We start from the raw sequence: 19992 nt of genomic DNA, 5'->3' as shown, positions 1-19992 counted from the left end.
CGGGCGTCCAGGGCAAAGGTGTGTTTGTTTTGCAAGACGCTAAAGCCTCAGCGTGGTTCACGTCGAAGTTGGACGGTATTTATTTATTTATTTATATTTTCGAACGTACACGTACACATTTTGTGCGGAGGGAACTTTGCGTTTTCCGAGCTCTAACGTCGATGGGAACGTCGCAAAAGCACCGCGACGTCAGCTGACTATTTCAGTCGCGTGCACGGCTTTAACGTTCACGCACCTGCCCACAAACACGCACGCACACGCACGCACGCACGCACGCACGCACACACACACACACACACACACACGCACGCACGCACACACACACACACACACACACAAATCTCGAGTGCCTTTTCTAATTTCTTTGTATTACTATTATTATTTTTTTCCTCTACTAGGTTTACAGGTTTCGTACTACCGCCTGTTGGGGACACCTGTGGTTCTATTCAACTGAATTGTTGATCAAGGTTTGTTTTTCGGGTTAATTATTTTATTGACCAAAACGTTCTCTTTTATATTTTTATTACTTATGTTATTCCTGCCTTTTAGTTTTGACGTGTCAAGTAGGACCGTAACTGAATAACTAACTTGTGTACACATGCGTATATATTTACAGTATATATATATATGTACAGTATGTATGTATTTATAAAAAAAAAAGAAAAAAGTACAATCCCTGATGTGCAATATGCGGAAATATGTGCAATACGCTCAGTACTCTGGTTCCTCTTTATGGTGTTCTTTTCTATATATTTTAATATTGTTTATAGTTCTTACCTTGATATGCTCTCTATTTTCCACTGTCCCCTTTTTGCTGCTGGAAGGATGTCAATTTCCCCATTGTGGGAGTAATAAAGGTTTATCTTAACTCATGTTATGTATATGTATGTTTATGTATATTAGTGTAATTTAAACTTTGGACAACTTTCTGTGTATTTAATATGACATAATCCTGTTGGTTATATTTTGTAAGACAATCAGATGCTCAGGGAGACATAAACCCCACATATATTGCCTCCTAATGGGTCCGTGGTGCGTCAATTACGAGACAAATTAGCTTTTCCAGCCGGAATGGATTATTGTTCCGCAGAGGGAAGTGAAGACAGGACCAGGGAGTTGTCATAAATATAAAAAGTTTACTGCGTTTATGTTTTCTCATAACGTTCTTTCTGAAACATAAAAGAATATGTCCCAACAACACAGCAAGCTTGATGATATTTCAGTAAATAGCGGTTTCGGCTGTTATAAGAGAGATCCATAGTTTCTCCAACGTGTGGCAATAGCGGTGGCTTAATCGGTGTCTGACATATGACAAATATTTACATGAGCTTATGCAGATACACGATTTGGGTGAGGATACAGGACATACAGTCAAAGTGGTTCCTTGTTAATTCCTCTCGGGCGACAAAAATGTGAAAATATTGAGGTGGGTCACTCATTTCTCCTGCATCTTGTCCAGGATCGGGACGATCATGTCAAACTTGGGTCTCTTCGCCGGGTCTTCGTTCATGCACAGCCTCATTAACTTGCAGATGTGAGGAGAGATCCCTGGCGGGATCGTGGGCCGGAGACCCTCCAGAGACACCTGGGCGTTGAGAGAAAATACAATGTACAGCGGATTACAGTCGGTGGTCATCTGTTGACAAACACACAGATACTGCACATGAGTCTACAAAATCATTCATAGATGAATGCAGTGCTGGCCTAAGCCACCAGGGGGAGCCATCTGAAGATGATCTAATTACTGCATCGCATTCACTGTAATGTTTCTTATGGAGCACCATTGTGGTTATATTAAGGTGTGTGTTTGGTGAGGTGTGTATTTGTATAACTCCACCATTATTAAAAAAAAAAAAAAAAAATTGATCAATATCTATCTATCTATTAATTATGCAATGATATTCTTACTGGCTGTAATATGTGTGGTGGTTTGTATGAGCCTATGTCTCTATGCATCTGGATAGTTACACGCACACACACCTTCATGCCGATCTCCATGTTGGAGAGGTCGGCGAAGGGCACTTCTCTGGTGACCAGCTCCCACAGTAGCACCGCGAAGCTCCACATGTCCGCTGACCGTCTGTTGATGTCCTCTGGCTTCTTCTGCAGGGCTGACGGGGCGACGAGGAGAGGTCACAACAGGAAAAGTAAAGAAATCCGAGACGGGCTAGTTTAGAACCATAATAGCCCAGAAGGAGTGGCGAAAAATGAAATGACTACCTTCGGGTGCCATCCACGCCGGAGCGTACATGCGACCGGGACACTGGAAGGAGAGCTTGGCGTCGGCCATGCTGATTCTGGCCGTCATGTCTTCGTCAATCTGCCGGTCGGGAACAGAAATATTTTGGAGAATCTTTCATATAAATAGATACGTATATAACTCTAATATCTGTTCTCTAATGAAACACGTCAATCCTGGTCATGATCTTAACTTGTCTTTACAAATGTGTTCAAAAACCTCATTGACGAGGGCAAAAGTGAGTGACGCATGACTCGAAAACGGTGCGTTTGTCCGGAACAAATCTTTTGAACGACTCCCGCAAAGGAGTCATTCGTTGGCGACGCGGTAACAGCAGCCAGCGTTTTCCCCGGTGGGCTGACACACCTTGGGGCCGACGTAATTTTGAATAAAAAATAAAAATAAATAAAAAATCAGAGCGATGAGAGCGATATTTCTTTTGTCTTTATAAAGGAGCGCACAAATCTGAAAAATTGACACGTTTTACAATGGCATACTAACTGAATGAAACCCTATGTTAAAAAACAACGTGAACATTAATGGAAAGCACTCCCTTGCCCCCAACCCCACACCCTCATCGGCAACTCAACGCTCACCCTCCTCATGAGCATGTCGCACTCACACTCGACCAGAGTGGATTTTTTTCAGAGAGTTTTCAGTCCAACCCGCCCCACACACTGGGCCTTCTGGGCCAAAGATCCCAGGGCCAATTTTTTTTGTCCCAGAGCGGCCCTGCTCAGAGCCGACGTTTTTGTCTCTCATTCACCCCAAGTTACATTGACTGAACCAAACATCATCATCATCATCATCATCATCATCATGTTGTCGACACGCTTTGGTCCAAAGCGACTTCTCTATACACCGATGGAGGCGTGGCCCCGCGTGAGGCTCATCTGGTGCAGTCAGCATGCTAACAGAAGGCGCCGGGGATCGAACCGGCAGTTTTCAGATTGCGACGAGACTACCCGCTCTCCCTCCTGAGCCACTGCCCCCGACGAACGACAAACTGGTCGGATGGTCGGATCTCAAAAAAAACGAGTCAAACTATTCATCACCGTAGAAGCGTGGCTCAGCGGTTCCCTCTACTGGTTGAATTTGGCACAAAGTGCTCAGGGAGGTGTATCAGAATCAGAATCAGAATCAGAAACACTTTAATAATCCCAGGGGGAAATTACTTAAGTGTGCTGTAGTGTACTTAAGTGTACTGTAGCTGACAAAGATAAGTGCTTCACCAATTGCCCCGCGGCCAAGGGGAGGGACTGCAAAACCACGGCGGTTTTCAAAGGTTTCCCGGAATCGAGACACGCCCCGGTGTTGCCGCGGGGCGGTGGCTGAAACGACTCTTTCAGTACAACACTGCCGTCGGGCGGAGCAGCTCTGGTCTTCGGACGCCGGCGGAGGCATTACGAGCGCGGGACACTGACCATGACGTGCTTGCTGTTGAGGAAAAGCCGCGAAACCATGGGTTCCAGGGTGTGGAGGAACGCCATGCCGCTGGCGATATCCAGGGCAAACTTCACCGCCTGGGTCTGGTCCACCACCAGAGCTGCAGGAAGAGAGGAGAGAGAGAGACATAGAGAGAGAGGGGGAGAGAGAGAGAGGGGGGGGGGGGGGGAGAGAGAGAGGGAGGGACAGAGAGAGAGAGAGAGGGAGGGGGTTGAGATGGTTTTGTGGCCATTATTCAGTGTAAATACCAGCCATTTCCTCTTTCCTGAAACTGTGTGTGTGTGTGTGTGTGTGTGTGTGTGTGTGTGTGTGTGTGTATGTGTGTGTGTGTGTGCGTGTGTGTGTGTGTTTGCACTTACTGGTTCCCTGGTGCAGGATGTTGTAGAGGGATCCATAGGGCATGTAGTGGGCGATGATGATGGGATGAGGGGTGGGAGGCGACTGACAGGCCCCGAGTACAGGCAGAATGTTGGGGTGAGAGAAGATCCTACGGAAAGAGAAAAGAGAGAGGGAGAGAGAGGGAGAGAGAGAGAGAGAGAGATAGGGAGAGAGAGAGAGAGCGAGGGCGAGAGAGAGAGAGAGAGAGAGAGAGATGTGATGAAGTACTTTTCAGTGCAGTACATTTAATATGTACTTAAATAGTCAAGTCAATATAGCCTCATCAAAAATAATAATAATAATAGTAATAATAATGACAATTACATCATGCAAAATCAATAAACTATATTATCCTGTTGGATTTAGAAACTTGAAATAAACATATTTCATGAAATTTAATGTTTCATGTCAAATGAGTGCTTGGAATATATATATCAAAGGACTACTTTTTGATGTATCTTTTATCTTTAATTTTCTTGCGTCCCCCAGAGTTTGAATACCACCTGAAAATATTTACTTGGACTTCAGTAGAATGTCTGTTTTCTTATGCTATCTATCTATCTATCTATCTATCTGTCTGTCTGTCTATCTATCTATCTATCTGTCTGTCTGTCTGTCTGTCTATCTATCTATCTGTCTATCTATCTATCTATCTGTCTATCCATCCATCCATCCATCCATCTGTCTGTCTGTCTATTTATCTATCTATCTGTCTGTCCATCCGTCCGTCTGTCTGTCTATCTATCTATTTGTATATCTGTCTGTCTGTCTGTCTGTCTGTCTATCTGTTTATCTGTCTATCTGTCTGTCTGTCTGTCTGTCTGTCTATCTATAAGGAACAAACAAACGGTGACACTACCGGAGTTTGGGATGCTCCTCGTTGAAGTCTCTGCTTTTCCTGGTGGTCCAGTCTCTCACCCGCAGCACCTTCACCACGATCTCGTCGCCCTGCCAGCGGCCCTGCCACAACTACGCAAGCAAGAGGGTGGAGCAAGAGGGGGACGCCCGGAGGCGGCCTGTGAATTCATGAAAGGAAGAAACGAGCAACAACAAGAAACCCAAAAACAAGGCAACAAGCAAACACAGCGGAGGAGCTGCACCTCTCCTGAGTGGTTCTCATTGATCTTGGCCAGGAGAGACAGCTGCTTGTAGTCTATTCCCGCTTGCTTGTTCAGGGTGCCGTTACCTAACAAAGTAAAAAAAATGTTTCAAATAAACGGGTGAATAAATACAAGAAAAAAAAAAGGGGGATCAAACGTCGTAACGACTCGCCCAAAGAACAACTCGACTTACGGGGCCGCGTTCGCATGGTGCCCTTCCAGAAGGTTTCCTTGTAGGGGACCTTGGTGAGATTCAGGCCCTGCTTCTCTGCCTTTTCTGGCGAAAAGAAGGCGCCACGGTGGTGAGAAGAGAGCAAACCCCGACATCACAGAGCTTGCGCACGCATTCCAAAAAAACATTCTTCTTTTGGGGCGGGACCCTCTCACCCTGCAGCAGTTGTTTGAGGTGCGGCTTGGCCTTGTCCAGAGGGGTCTGGCCGTACCTGTTGCATACGCACACCTGAGCTCCGCTGGCCACCAGGTCCTGAGGACGACAGGGGGGCTGAATATGATCAAACGTGAACTGACGTTCACAAAACGTCTCATCTTAAGCAACACTTTTCGGACGATTGCGCCGAAAAAGGCGTGGTCAAAAGCCGCTAACCCAGTGCGGTTCCTGTGTTCGGCCAGCAGAGGGCCGTTTCCGTCCGCAGATACTGATCCGGACGCACAGTACCTGACAAACAAAAGGGCCTGGGACGGCACGTCGTACGGTACCTCCGCCACTTGGTCCTGTCCCCAGAAGCAGGCGTAGTGGAGGGCCGTGTTGCCGTGCTCGTTGACGGTGTTGGGGTCCGCCTTGCACTGGATCAGCTGCGTTTCAGCGCACGTGGAAAAGATTCAGGGGAATAACACTTTAATAGTTTTGTGATACGGCCATTTAAATCGAATGAACCTTCTTCGTCCACCGTCTATGCAATTTATTTTATGACGTTACAATAACTTTTCTTCTTCGGGTAGACGTGTAATATTACACTGTTAAAGCCTTGTACTATGATGATGGAATGGAAGCAATGGATAAAATTTAAAAAAAGCGCCATCATTTCACTTCCTCCATCTAATCTGATGTCGGTTCCTCTTCTATAAGGGTTCTAAGGGTCGCAGCCACACCTTGGCCACGATGTCCCTGTGCCCGTGACTTGCGGCGAGGTGCAGCGGGGTGTCGTCGCCGCGGTTCATCACGTTGATGCGGGCGCCCCTCATGATCAGCATGTCGACCGCGCCGCCCCGGCCCTCCCTGCACGCCCAGTGCAGTGGGCTGAAGCCGTGGTCGTCCCTTCAGAGAGCGAGCGGGAGAGGGCAAGCGGTTTATTTTTCCGAAATTGACTTAGGAAGCTCACAAGAGCGGCTTTTGTTCTGGCGGCGAGGAGACAAATTGGATAACAACACATTGAACGGTAATGGAATGGAATGAGCAGAATGTTATGTGTAATTTTTGTCTCTGTGAAGAAGACTCAGAAGAATCCTTTTATTCATCTCACAGGTGCGAATGTGCACGCACGCACGCACGCACGCACGCACGCACGCACGCACGCACGCACACACACACACACACACACACAGGGAGTGTTGGCTGGAGAAATTCTGCCTCTGCGGTTCTCCCATCCCAGCCGTCCTTCCTCCAGGGGGCAGCCAGGAGCAGTGGGCTGCCCTCACTTCGATGGCGCCCGGAGACCAATTCCAGGTGTAGATCCATGTCATGGTCGGGGACAGGACAGGAATATATATATGTTGTATGAATATGTTACATATAAATATGTTGTAACACTCTTTATTTATCTATTTTTTGTGCTTGTATCATTGGAATCACAGTATTTCTTTAGGTTTAATGTATGCTGACATTTTTTCTCGTTTATTGCTTACTTTTCTATTTTTTTTTCAAATAGTCTGGATGAGGTAAATTTCTTGATTTTGTATTATTAGTATTTTTTATTTGATTATGCATATTTCTTTATTTATTTATTTTATATATTACATTATGTACATTATCTATCTATCTATCAATATAGCCTCATCAAAAATAATAATAATAATAATAATAATAATAACGACAATTACATCATGCAAAATCAATAAACTATATTATCCTGTTAGATTTAGAAACTTGAAATAAATTGAAATTTGAACATGAAATTTAATGTTTCATGTCAAATGAGTGCTTGGAATATATATTAAAGGACTACTTTTTGATGTATCTTTTATCTTTAATTTTTCTGCGTCCCCCAGAGTTTGAATACCACCTGAAAATATTTACTTGGACTTCAGTAGAATGTCTGTTTTCTTATGCTATCTATCTATCTATCTATCTATCTATCTATCTATCTATCTATCTGTCTGTCTATCTATCTATCTATCTGTCTGTCTGTCTATCTATCTATCTATCTATCTGTCTGTCTATCTATCTATCTATCTATCTGTCTGTCTGTCTATCTATCTATCTGTCTGTCTATTTGTCTGTCTGTCTATTTGTCTGTCTGTCTGTCTGTCTGTCTATCTATCTATCGATCTATCTATCTGACTATCACTCTATCTATCTATCTATCTATCTATCTATCTATCTCACGCACACACCAAAACACACACAACCCCCCACCAAATACCTCCAGCCCAACTATCTTTATTTTATTTTTTTGTATTCGGGGACATACTTAATCACACACACACACACACACACACACACACACACACACACACACACACACACACACACACACACACACACACACACACACACACACACACACACACACACACACACACACACACACACACACACACACACACAACCCCCCAACACACCATTTACACTACACTTGTAAAAAGAATGTACCTAGACCGACACCTTTGTGTGACTGCAGCCTTCGCCCAGCAGCTCTTTTACCACCACGGGGCCCAAAACAGCAGCTGAGCCCTTCCTCACGCCTCTCCGTCGAGCCACAAACCAAACAGCCTTTTTTTTTTGTCAATAGATCTTAGAAGCAGCGTCGAGTAGAGTCCCTCAATGGAATCTCTACGACCAAAACCCCTTTTCTCTGTCCCTTTCAGATTCCAACGTGTGGAACCGAACGGAGCGGCCGGGCGTGTGTTGTGTGTGTGTGTGTGTGTGTGTGTGTGTGTGTGTGTGTGTGTGTGTGTGTGTGTGTGTGTGTGTGTGTGTGCACTATAAAAAGTATAGGGAGAGAAAAAAAAAAAAAGCCAGGAATGACAAGAGGTGAAGCTACACAGAGGAATTCGGAGCCTCTCGGAGCCTCTCTCTCTCTCTCTCTCTCTCTCTCTCTCTCTCCCTCTCTCTCATATACACACAGCTCTTGGGGGAGTTCCGGAATGGCATTTATTTTGGTCTCAGAGGTCCAAGAGGTCTGAGATTCCAAAAAGGTTTGGCAGCGGAAAAAAAACAAAACAGGGAAAACGCTGGAGGATCCCGACGAAACGTACGGATCCCCGGGAGGGGGGACGGCCGTTTTGCGACCACGCTTCCTCCGCTGTACGTGCGGCGGGAGCAGCTGATGGTCACAAGGGGGGGAACGGCAGCTCCACCTTGAAACAGCAGCCCCCCCTGCCCCCACCCGCAAGTATCTCTCTCTCTCTCTCTCTCTCTCTCTCTCTCTCTCTCTCTCTCTCTCTCTCTCTCTCTCTCAGATGTTTGTGTAGCGGGCCTGAAAGGCTCCGTCAGGCCAGAGCCAGAGCCGGAGTCAGAGCCAGAGTCTGAGTCTGAGTCTGAGTCTGAGTCGGAGTCAGAGCCCTGTAAGGAGCGCAGCCCGGGAAACGGGAAATGGCTTTTGTCTGCCTGGCTCTGGGTTTCGGAGTTCTGCTGCTGCTGGAAGCCTCCTCACGTCACAAACATCAACAAACCGCTCGCACGCCGCGCGGCCCCCCGGCCCAAATAGGGAGATACGCCGGAGAGAGGGGGTGGGGGCGAGACGGGCTCGCAGGGGAAAAAGGGGACCGGTCCCCGCGCTCCCGTCGAGTTTTGGCGGTTGTTGTCCGTCGGCTGGGGGCGGGCGTAATTCATTTCCACCGACAAAACATCGTTAAATGCCTTAAACTAAACTCCCTTCACCCCCCTCCCACTCCCACTCCCCACCCCTCACCCCCGCGCCGTAAGAGCGCACGTTCACCGACACAGTCGGCCGTCGGCTCGGTGCTATTTATGGAAATGACATCAGGCGAGAAGAAAAAGTGGAGAAATTCCTTCTGAAACGTCACCGGACGTTCAAGGAGCGCACAATATGGAAAGTATTTGGGCGCGTGAGGTGTGCCAGTGATCACACACACAGACACACACACACACACACAGACACACACACACACACACACACACACACACACACACACACACACACACACACACACACACACACACACACACACACACACACACACACACACGCACACACACACATGCACATATTTGTATACAGTACCAAATATGGTGCGGTAGGTATGACTTCAATAACTATATAACTATAACTATACTATATAACTAGATAGTGTATACTTCAAGGTAGTCTGTGGTTATATCCTGTACCTGGCCGGTCGCACCACCCGTTGCCCCACCCCCACGCCAACCACCATGACTGGTTTCAGAAACCAGAGAGGGCAGCTCAGGTCACTTAACGCAGCGTCATAACACTGTACATCGCTGTTAAGAGCAAGGGGTGGGTGGTGGCGGTGGTGCTGAGAAGTCATTCCCATACGGAGATATGGGGCGTAGGAGTTGGCCCGGATGCCGGCTTACCCCAGGTTGAGGTCGTTCTCCGTGTTGTCCAGCCACAGGCGCACGGCCACCGAGTTCCCCTCCCGACACTGCGTGAAGATGTCGTCCATGGTCGCGGGTCTCTGCTGGCTCTCGGTCTCTGGGCCGGAACGAGGGAGGACGCACGCTATAATAACCCACTTCCACGACACCAAGGAGGGATCCCCCCCCCCCTAAATGAATTACCTTTGAGATGTTTTGGGGATTTTTATTTGGGGGGGGGGGGTTTGCAACATTTAGGCCCCCTACTGTCAACATCTATAATTGGCTTATTGGAAGTGGACAAGCCTGTATCACTGACATCCAAGCAGACCAAGTGCCTCTGAGGGCAGTGTGTGTGTGCGTGTGTGTGTGTGTGTGTGTGTGTATGTGTGTGTGTGTGTGTGTGTGTGTATTGTGGGGGGTCTTGCGGCTTGGGGTTTCACTTTTAAAACGAATAAAATAAAAGCGATGGAATAATAACTAACTATGAAACAAAACAAAACAAAAAAAAACCCCATTTAATAATAAATCAGCAAAAACACACCATAAATAAGAACGAAAAAATATTAAAAGTCCGGTAAACAAACCTCTATGGCTGTGTCTTTTCTTTCTTCTTCATAAAGACCACGATGGGTCCCCGCAGCGCACTGACTTGGCGAGAGCTCGAATGAAAACACTGTGGAGTTGAATACTACACCGCGACTACTACTCTCACCAAAAATAACAATAAACCTGTGAATACTGACATTCTACACAGACTGTTACATTCCCCGGCTCATTGCGGCAGACTCGCAGAGGCAGGCCTTGATTGAGACATGTTTTCTTTGAAAGGTGTCGTCCAAATACTTCCGATGGTGAGGTGAAGATACGACAAAAAAAAAAACAACACAACCTGGGACGAACATTCAAGTTATTTTACTTACCGGAGCCCTGAACGGCGCGGCGGTGAACTTTTTCCCCGGCGCGTCCCGACACTCTTTCATAGGGAGCCCGTCTACGCCCCGCTCCTCCCTCACGGAGGCACTGCTGCCCCCCGCTGGGCGGAGCGGGTACTGCAGCTGTCATATACGCGCGTGTGTGTGTGTGTGTGTGTGTGTGTGTGTGTGTGTGTGTGTGTGTGTGTGTGTATAAATACACAGTGTATGTATATTTTCTTTTCATACCAGGAACCGCATGGACAATTCGGTTCTACCAAATACCCAACTGCTGCCGAAATTAAGGCGAAAAAAAAAAACCGTCATGAAATTTGCTCATTTTCACCGCTTACCTCACTTTAATCATTATTATTGTTATTATTTCTTGATTGTTTTTTTTTTTCCTGCTGCAACACTTGAACCCACCATTCCTGAACACCCAATACCTGTATCGGGTCTTGTGGAGATCGGATCAAATTCGAAGACTTTCAAATGTTTTATTTTAAGCACCACTTCCTCATTTTCAAGGAGTTCATAAAAAAAAAAAAAAGTCAACTTTCAATGTGATCTTTATTAATCAAAATATGTTAAGTCTCATTGTCTATTCTCTCTCTCTCCCTACTATTATAAATGTCTATTTCCGACAATGCAGTCGTTGGAGTAAATGTACACGTCCATGAAATAATCTGTCATAAAAGCCGTTCTGGAAAATTCGTGTTACGTTACGATTTAAAAAAAACCTAACCAGGGGGAATATCACGGGTTTTTAATGATCGCAATTTTTTTGAAGGACTTCTCAAGTACTTCAGCACAAGAGGGGAAATGTTCAGGGTATTCCAGGACTTACATATTCTGAGACCGTAACTCAAGTACTTCAAGGACCCAGGGTCCTTAAAGCGCTTGAGTTTCGTTCTTAGAATATTTAAGAAGAAGAACCCTGTATTAAGGAGGCGGTGGACGGACACCTGCACAAACAGAAATACAAAGTATTGCGTTTTATGACAGGAATGGGTTCATGCGCATTGTTAACTTCCTGGATGTCCTCCACAAGACAGACAAAGTTGTGATTTGACAGAGAAAACACGGTGACATTTTCCAAAAACCATTTATTTTCCAGTCCATTCTTTTGCCTGGCAGCAACGTACATACTCAATTAAATACTCCCAGTGTCCGTTACATACGTCATTGATTCAAACTCCGGTACTTTTTCTTTATTTATCACGTACAATCGGAGCACCGTGTAAAAACCTCAATAGGGTGAATGAAGAACTTGTGATCCTAAATTTAACATTCGTAGAACAATCCCGAATGACACATAGCGGGTCGGGGCAGGACGGGGCGGGGCGGCCCAGAGCCTCGCAGTGGATGTTGGGTCATATTCAGTGCAAGGGCCCGGGGGGACTGGGCCTGAAGAACGGAAACCTCCAGAGGGCGCCGTCTCGGCCCGTTCGGCTCTGCGGATCGAGATGCCACCGTGGCCCCGTGCGCGTTCTCCGTCGGCGGCGGCGTCACGTCACGTACGCGGGTCGGCAGGCGACTCCGAGGGCGAGGCCGGTGGGGAAGCCGGCCCGTGCGGAAACGGCGTGGGGTCCGTTTGGCTTCCCGCGAGCGCGGAGGCCGTTTCGGGCGCGGTGACGGCCGAGCCCCGGCCAGGCGCTCCGGCTGAAGCGGCCGGCGGCGATACGGGCGACGGCGGCATCTGAAGCGCCGCCGCTGGCGCGTCGGGGAAGGTCGCGGGTAGGGCCGTGTGCGGTTCTGCGGTGGCAGTTTGGGTTACGGCCGCCTCGGCCACCGGTGGAGCCGCCGTGGCGAGGGGTTCCTCCGCTGCCGCCGCCGCCGCGCTCTCTGCCATCTTACTCTCCATCTCCTCCATCCGGCGCTGGACCATTTTTGGCATCAGCTGCACGTAGGTCCCCATCAGGCGATGATTGGCGCGGATCAGCTTCCCGGCGCAGTTGTTGGCACAGCGCTCCTGAAAGGCAACGACACACTTCCGCGGTGAACACATGATCAAGACGGACAGTTTGTTCTGGCATTAAAAATGACATTCGAGGACCGAGAAGTACCTTTTTAAGCACTATATTTTCAATTTTAAAAGGACTTCACGGGAAACAAATGATGCATTTTTGACGTGGTCTTTATTCATTGAACTATACTAAAATCATAGTCTCATTGTCTATTATCTATATGAGTATATATTGGTGGTCGACTGATTAATTGGGTCGATATTTGCGTGTTTGGAGCTGATCGGCCGATGCTTGTGCTCACGAGGCCAATTAAAGAAAAAAAAACCGTCTGCAGACTAGTATTGTCAAAAATATTGATTTTCCTATACATATCGTTTCTGAATATTTGAAACGGTTTGAATACCAATTTTCCACACTATCGATATACAGAAGCAGCAACTGCTTCACTGTCAGGACACTGGGGACGCACGTCTCTCCATTGCTTTTCCGTTGCTTCGGGACTTAATTTCGTAAAGAACTGGATTGTTTGTGTGTAAATCTCTTACTCGTAATTAATAAATCCTGCACTTCTGTAACAGGGAGACTATTAAACGCTGTTTATTATTTTTTCCCCCCCATTGTTTATAATTATTTTTCCATTCATCATTTGTTAACTGTGGACATTTATTTCGTCGATGCATTTTTCATTTAAAATAGGTGCGCTGCAGAGGCAATGCAGGACAATAACATTCGTGTTGAATAAATGTTCATTTAACTTCAGCAATTTTGTGTCTCGCGTTATCGTTATGAAATTGCTGCGGCGGTTGTTGTTGTTGTTGCGCTTTAAGTGGTCGCACGATTAGAAAAGCGCTTCATAAGATGCAGTCCATTCGCCATGAGGTGCGGACGGATCATTTGGACCAGCTCATCCATTTCATGTGTAATATAATTATTATTACCATCATTATAATTGGATGCATCTGTATCCCGCCGATGCACCATCCCCGACCAAGACAAATACCTTCTGTATGAAATGCGGCCGAACCACTGGCCATTCTGACAAACCGATGGTTGACCATTGAGGGGTTTATCATTCATTCCGATTTAACCTTCAGTGTCACTGAAGGTTAAATCATTCATTCTGATACAACCTTCAATACCATTCATGCCGATAACCCGAAGGTTAAATAAGCGGCAGAAGGTTAAATAAGCGGCAGAAGCTTGGCGGTTCGGGTCCATTGCCCTCACCTCGTCCATGGTGAGGCTCCTGTAGTTGAAGTTGCTGGAGCATCGCTGGAAGCAGATCTCCGTCATGCGGTTGTACACCAGCAGGAAATCCCGCAGCTGCGAGACACGAAGAACAACAGCAACAAACGAGTGACAACCCTACTCGCCCACCCGTCGTGCATTTATATATTCGTGCATTTATATATTTGGACGCAACAAAAGCGACTCACGTTTCGCATTTGCTGCTGCGGCTCCATTCGGGCTGGCCTCCGTCGGATGCTAACGTGTTAGCCTTAACCCGCTAGCCGGCGCGTTAGCGGCAAAACACCGCCCCACGTAGCGGCCCCACCTCGGCCGGCGTAATGGCAGGCGTGTGCCGCAAACAACGGCGGACGCTCGCTACGAGGACGCTACGTTCGGCTGAAAACCCGACCGCGTACGCGTACACATGACGGTTTCCCGGAGCGTGACTTTCACACGGAGGCCGCCATGTTGGAGCTCCGTAGCCGCGCCCACAACGCGCCTCCCTCCCTTTGGATAAGGCGGATTAGTAATAAACAAAAAAAAACCAAAACAAATATCAGATTTACATGGAAATCTCTTTATTCACTTTGACATTACGTTAAAGTCAGTACATATTCAAATGTGTATGGCCATTAACGTTAGCCAAAATATTCTCCTGTTAGTATTAAATTCAGCATTGTACCCGACAGGATGTTCCCTGATGTAGCGACGTTTTACAAAAATTTGTATTTGTGCCATAGTTTGTGTTCACACAGCACGCGTGCAGATTGTCGTCAAATATGTAGCTCCATTTTAAAGGAGTTTACATTCATGAACCTATTGACCCCTTGATGGTAGCCTATGGGTATTGTTTTTGTTCGGAGTTTTGCTATTATTATTCTCCTTGGCACTTTTCGGGCTAAAAGTGTCTGGAACAGGGCAACCTCCGGTCCCACGGCCACGGCTGAGGTCTCATTAAAAACCGGGACCCCTCAGCCATCTCGTGGCTCAAGTTTAGTCCATGTCGACCTCCATACGGAGCAGGAATTAGTGAAAAAAAACAAACAAAAAAACGATGAAATTTGACGGTTCTTGCGTCGGCCACGCGCCCAAGGTTCAAAATCCTCCGGTCGGGTGGTGGAGCGAGAAGAGTTTGCGGAGTAAGACGCTTTGTGACATCAGCGTCCAATTTCTTATATATGTGCAGGTTGTGGCTACGAACGGACATTTGCGCCGTGCGAGCTGCGGAGGGTAGACTCCATTGCGCTGTAGTGGTTGCAGACTACGCGCGCTTGTGTGTATCGTCTTACATGCTTGACGTCCGCAAGGCTTTTGGATCTCTTTTGCACTTTTTGTAAATACAAACAGATTCTGTTCACATCTACCCCGGTGCCGTGTCCCTCCTTATTTTGCGGCATTGGAGCGGGTCGTAACAGACAGAGTGTGGGAGCGGAAAACAGTCCAAAACATATTCCGTGTTGTGTCCTCAGACATGGGGTTCACTCGCAGCTCCAGAGCAACGGGTCCGAAATCGTGCACGTTTTTATTTCAGTCCCGAAAGTTTAAAAAGCTGATGAAATGTCTCCGAGGGACATGCAGCGTTTCATCCGTTTGAATGGAACAGTGTCGTTGGGAACTTCCACACGGGCTGATTTCCTTCCGCAGAGACAGCGTGAGGCAGGACTCTGTGCACTGCAGGAAGCAGACAGACAACTTCTCACTTTTAGGATAAAGATATAACAGGCAACAAGTGTATCAGCTTGTAGCAGTCATTCTGCGTGTCACCAGGACTCGGAAAACTCGCGTCACCGCGTCATTGCGTCAGCCAAAGACGAGCGACAGCACAAACCGACGCTACGTTCCATGGGAACTCAAAGAATTGAAATAGGTGTCGGTACTCGACCCTGTGTATTGCTGTCTGCAGCTATATTTACTATTATTATTATTATTTACTACTACTGCTACTACGACTACTACTACTACTACTAATAATAATAATAATTAAAAAACCTCGACCTCAACGTGGACACAAGCGTACTCAGACAGCCCTTGGTCGCGATAGGTTTTCCTTAGTGTGTAACGTGGATGGATAAAAACGTTGTCGTTCTATTAATTCATTGCATGGAGGCTGTTGTGGTGCTTGTAGTGTGGAAGCCGATGGAGGATTCGGACACGGTGGTCTCGCGTGGCAGGTGGGTCCGGTGATAAGTTGCGGCTCCAGGTTATTACTTATATGCGGTAATGATATAATGAAATATGAATAGTTAATAATAAAATTGCCAGTGGAAACCAGGTGATCGGGTATTGATCACTCAGTGAACAGATTACCACTACCAGGAAACAGATCTCTGTAGATGCGCTCTCTCTCGAAGCCGTCGTAGGTTGATGTGTCCTACGAGGAAATTCAGTCTTGAATACTGGAGACAATGTCTCAGACAAACCTCATTGAAATCGATTTTTTTAAATTAAACTTTAAATAACACTTTGAAGCTGTGACTACAGTAGTCATAAAAGAGCAGTTGAGTATCACGGGTCTACACGTAGCAAACGCTATGCAGTCCACAGGTCCCTGGATGCGAATGAGGTCCGAGAGATGAAGCTTGGCGTTGTATAACTTTGAAGGATGCCACAAAGCACCCTGCTCCCCAAAGCAATCGAGTCGCTCCAACGTTCTTCTACTTTCCGGTAAAATTGAAACCGTTCTCACAAATTTCTGTTCTGAATGTACACCGATATTGATCGAACTCGAACGAGACATCTGAAATGTCCCGGTTCCAGCGAGGCCTCAACCATGTCTGTGCGTACTGTGGTTGCCGTGTTCACTTTTACTTTTAGATACTTTTAGCCCGAAAAACGCCAAGAAGACCCAAAATTTTAAAATCCAAGCAAAAATTATAGGGTTCCAGCTGGACCCCTAATAATAATAATAATAATAATAAGAATAAGAATAATAATAATAATAATAATAATAATAATAATATTAATAATAATAATAACAATAATAATATATTAATAATAATAATTAATATAGCTGCAGGTAGCAGTACACAGTGTCCAGTTTAGTCGTGTTAGATATATGTTACATTTTTCATTTGTTTTGTAATGCAGCCAAATCTACTGAACTTATAAACATAACGTAGCTACGTCCATGTAATTACACAAATCCAACCTCCATTGCATTACGTACGAAGCATTTCCATTTCAACCAGACGTCAACCATTGATTTTAAGTTGTAATATGACATAAGCGTTGTATGAGCCGGGTCATTTCAAGTCCTAAAGTACAGTCATTAGGAAGTTTGGGCAAGAAATCATAAAACAAGTCAGATAATTGTTTTCTTAAACAGTTGTCCAAAACAGCTGGACAAAATAATAAAACAAATATCACAGTATTTATGAAGGTCACACGTCAAATAATGACTGTTTATTAATAAAATGGCAATCTTAAGAAAAAAATAATCCAAGAATATGGACAACTTGTATGAAATTGCCAGAGTAAGATGTCTTTATGAACATCGCGTCATATGTAGTTGATTAACAAAAAAACCAATGTTTGGGTAGTTAATTTTTATAACGGCAGCTTGTTATCTTTGCTGTATGTGTTACACAAACTAAGCCATCTTAAGAAAGGTAAATAAAGTGTTCACCTTCATTTTCTCTTTTTTTTTTTTTTTACCATTTTCTCTAACTTGATAATGTCACCATGTTGTTGTTGGTGTATATGACACAGAAGTAGCCTCCCGTGATAAACTGTCGTTGGATGGTGGAAATGTTTGTCATCAAGTTGGTAATTTTGTATTGTACCAGGCAACGCTGCCTGACAGACATTGTAATAGTTACTGTAACATCCACGTTAGGTTGCATTGCATCACTGGTGACTTCTAGAGTGACACTGATGTCGCGCCTGTATTTCTCTGTGAGCTGGAATCTGTTACAATTTTGGCAGGTTTGGTCGTCATCATCGTCAATGTTGAAATTTTGCTGACTTCCCCCGCATTTAGTGCGTACATGTTTGATCAAAGCATCATCTGGGTCATTTCGCGTCTATGTGCAAACGTTCTGAATCTTGTTTTTAAGTACTGCTGTTAAACTCATAGCTGCACACGGTTTATTTCTGGAGTCTCCAAATTGTAAATCATCCTGATGAAATGCGCTGGAATTATGAAATTTCCGGTATTTTTCTTCAGTATTTCTTCTTTTTATATCGTGACTGAGCTTGACGACTGGATTTTTGGACAATGGCTTCTATATTGTCTTCGATTTTCAGGTATTTTTCGGCATCTGCAAACAATAACAAAAACAACTTTTCGTAACAATAAATACATTTCATTTTAGAAATATATAAATACATGTCAGTTGTAATTACAACTTTATTGTAGTTTTTCTGTTAATAATCTACAATTGGAAAATTCAGTTTAATAGATTTCTTGTCTGTATTGTAATGCAGGCACAATTTATAGAAACCTTAACATTAATTTTTCATTAGAATTAGTATGGAAGAATTTGTCAATAATGCAAACACTTTCTGCCTTTTCATTAAAGTTTGTTAAGTTTAGGTGCAGGGAAATGTCTATGCATGATGTTTATAAAAAAAAGTCGTTTATTTTTTACTTTAAACTAAATGTTTTAATTGCTATAACTGAGCCTGTTTATCTAGGTACATCTGGAGTCTCAGTGACGGGTGACGTTGTCTCTCATATACTGTACGTAAATTATGGCGTATTCACGTAGGTCTTTCAAACCCTCTAATTTATGTAATTTTATTGTACATATTTTTTACTTGGATTACATTTCCAAGTTACGTTTCCATGAAATACGAAAAACGTTCTGGTATTTCTGTGAGTCATTACCATTGCTTCTACTTTTCCGACACCTCGCTGGATCTTTAACGATTCACTCAGTCGCACATTTCAGTGGATTCAACTCGAGTCTACACCGCACACTGGACTTACTATAAATCTCCTTCTTTTTGTTTTCGGATAGTGGCATGTCAGTTAAGTAAGACCAGCCAAATATTTGGGATCAAAGTTGTTTGGTTTCACTGATAACTGCTGCGTTATGTGGGTCGATTTGAATGAAATTTATACCACAAGATGAATGTGACATACTGGTTTAAATGACACCTTCACCGTGTTCGTAGATCCCGTCGTTATTGTAATCCAGATACTTTGAGCCGGGTTGGACATATTTTCGTCCAAAATGCATTGCGTCAGTGATATTGATCAAATTTGGTAGGTTTTTCACAAATTTCTGCTCCGTATGTGGATTGATTTGGATGACACTTCAACCACTATGTGTTTGTGACATACCGGTTCAAGCGAGACACAAACCGCGTTCGTAGGTTCGACAGTCCGACTCGATGGTCACTCTCTCACAGGCAGGGACAGGGAGCCTAATCTCGCCGACTGTCATCGTGATCGAAACCGTCGATTAAACGATCCATGCTGTCGTTGATGAACCGCGTCGCCGTATTCACGTTTGCACCGCCTTCCCCCGCTTCCCTGCCCCTCTCCTCCGTCTCCAGGGCGATCTGCTGGCTGTTCAGGTAGATGTTGCTGTGCGACACCACGTGGCTGCTGTTTTGGGACGGAAGCTGGGCCTCCTCCTCCGACGCCACCTCCAGGAACTCGGCCAGGGAGGCTGCAGCTGGCTGGGAGAGACGAGCCTGGACCTTCCTCTGGTCCTGGGACGGGTTGCGCTGATGGCGGTTCCTCTTTTTGTTTTTGGTCCCCCCTAGGTCCAGCGAGGCGTAGTTCAGGTCAGACTCTGGGGGCTAGTTATTGTGGAAAGGGCTTGTTAAATCTTGCTGAGATAAATATCTCTATGAACAAATTACATCTCGCAAACTGTACATACATACATACATGTCACATGAAATCCACATTTTCCCGGTTTTCACGAATAAAAAAGTTTTCACAAATCTGAAAGAGCATTTTAAATGCAGTTTAATATCAATACAACAACACAAAACATTTAACGTGTCTTTGTTGAAGTTCAGCCAT

General features: G+C 45.4%; 2 protein-coding genes across 3 annotated transcripts; both read right to left on the bottom strand.

Moving 5' to 3' along the window:
- Positions 1 to 1116: 1116 nt before the first annotated feature.
- On the bottom strand, positions 1117 to 10887 carry ilk (integrin-linked kinase). 2 transcript variants are annotated; one of them, XM_080014148.1, is made up of 13 exons: positions 10825 to 10887; positions 9902 to 10019; positions 6274 to 6439; positions 5881 to 5976; positions 5551 to 5647; positions 5357 to 5440; positions 5164 to 5249; positions 4923 to 5032; positions 4045 to 4172; positions 3664 to 3785; positions 2221 to 2320; positions 1981 to 2111; positions 1117 to 1585 (listed from the first exon to the last, which is right to left on the bottom strand). In XM_080014148.1, the coding sequence occupies exons 2-13, from the start codon at positions 9988 to 9990 to the stop codon at positions 1436 to 1438; spliced, it is 1359 nt and encodes a 452-aa protein (XP_079870274.1). In that variant the 5' UTR covers positions 9991 to 10019; positions 10825 to 10887; the 3' UTR covers positions 1117 to 1435. The 2 variants fall into 2 exon arrangements, with proteins under 2 accessions (XP_079870274.1, XP_079870275.1); XM_080014149.1 differs by lacking the exon at positions 10825 to 10887 and adding an exon at positions 10489 to 10804 and having other exon boundaries at positions 9902 to 10017.
- A 1014-nt stretch (positions 10888 to 11901) lies between these two features.
- Positions 11902 to 14491, bottom strand: timm10b (translocase of inner mitochondrial membrane 10 homolog B (yeast)). The gene is made up of 3 exons (XM_080013754.1): positions 14219 to 14491; positions 14010 to 14105; positions 11902 to 12787 (listed from the first exon to the last, which is right to left on the bottom strand). Exons 1-3 carry the CDS (start codon positions 14243 to 14245, stop codon positions 12329 to 12331), a joined length of 582 nt encoding a protein of 193 aa, XP_079869880.1. The 5' UTR covers positions 14246 to 14491; the 3' UTR covers positions 11902 to 12328.
- Positions 14492 to 19992: the final 5501 nt, after the last annotated feature.

Source organism: Zeus faber (assembly GCF_960531495.2).
Source record: "Zeus faber genome assembly, chromosome: 14".
In the NCBI taxonomy this organism is placed as follows: Eukaryota; Metazoa; Chordata; class Actinopteri; order Zeiformes; family Zeidae; genus Zeus; species Zeus faber.
This window is presented reverse-complemented; position numbering and strand designations above follow the sequence as displayed.

Coding starts and splice junctions, on each gene's coding strand:
- timm10b (XM_080013754.1), bottom strand. CDS start 14,245: ATGGAGCCGCAGCAGCAAATGCGAAAC. Junction 14,106..14,218: donor CGCAGCAGCAAATGCGAAAC/GTGAGTCGCTTT, acceptor CGTGTCTCGCAG/CTGCGGGATTTCCTGCTGGT. Junction 12,788..14,009: donor GGAGCCTCACCATGGACGAG/GTGAGGGCAATG, acceptor GTTGCCTTTCAG/GAGCGCTGTGCCAACAACTG.
- ilk (XM_080014148.1), bottom strand. CDS start 9,990: ATGGACGACATCTTCACGCAGTGTCGGGAGGGGAACTCGGTGGCCGTG. Junction 3,786..4,044: donor CATCCTGCACCAGGGAACCA/GTAAGTGCAAAC, acceptor CTCTTCCTGCAG/CTCTGGTGGTGGACCAGACC. Junction 2,321..3,663: donor TCAACAGCAAGCACGTCATG/GTCAGTGTCCCG, acceptor CCCGACCGGCAG/ATTGACGAAGACATGACGGC.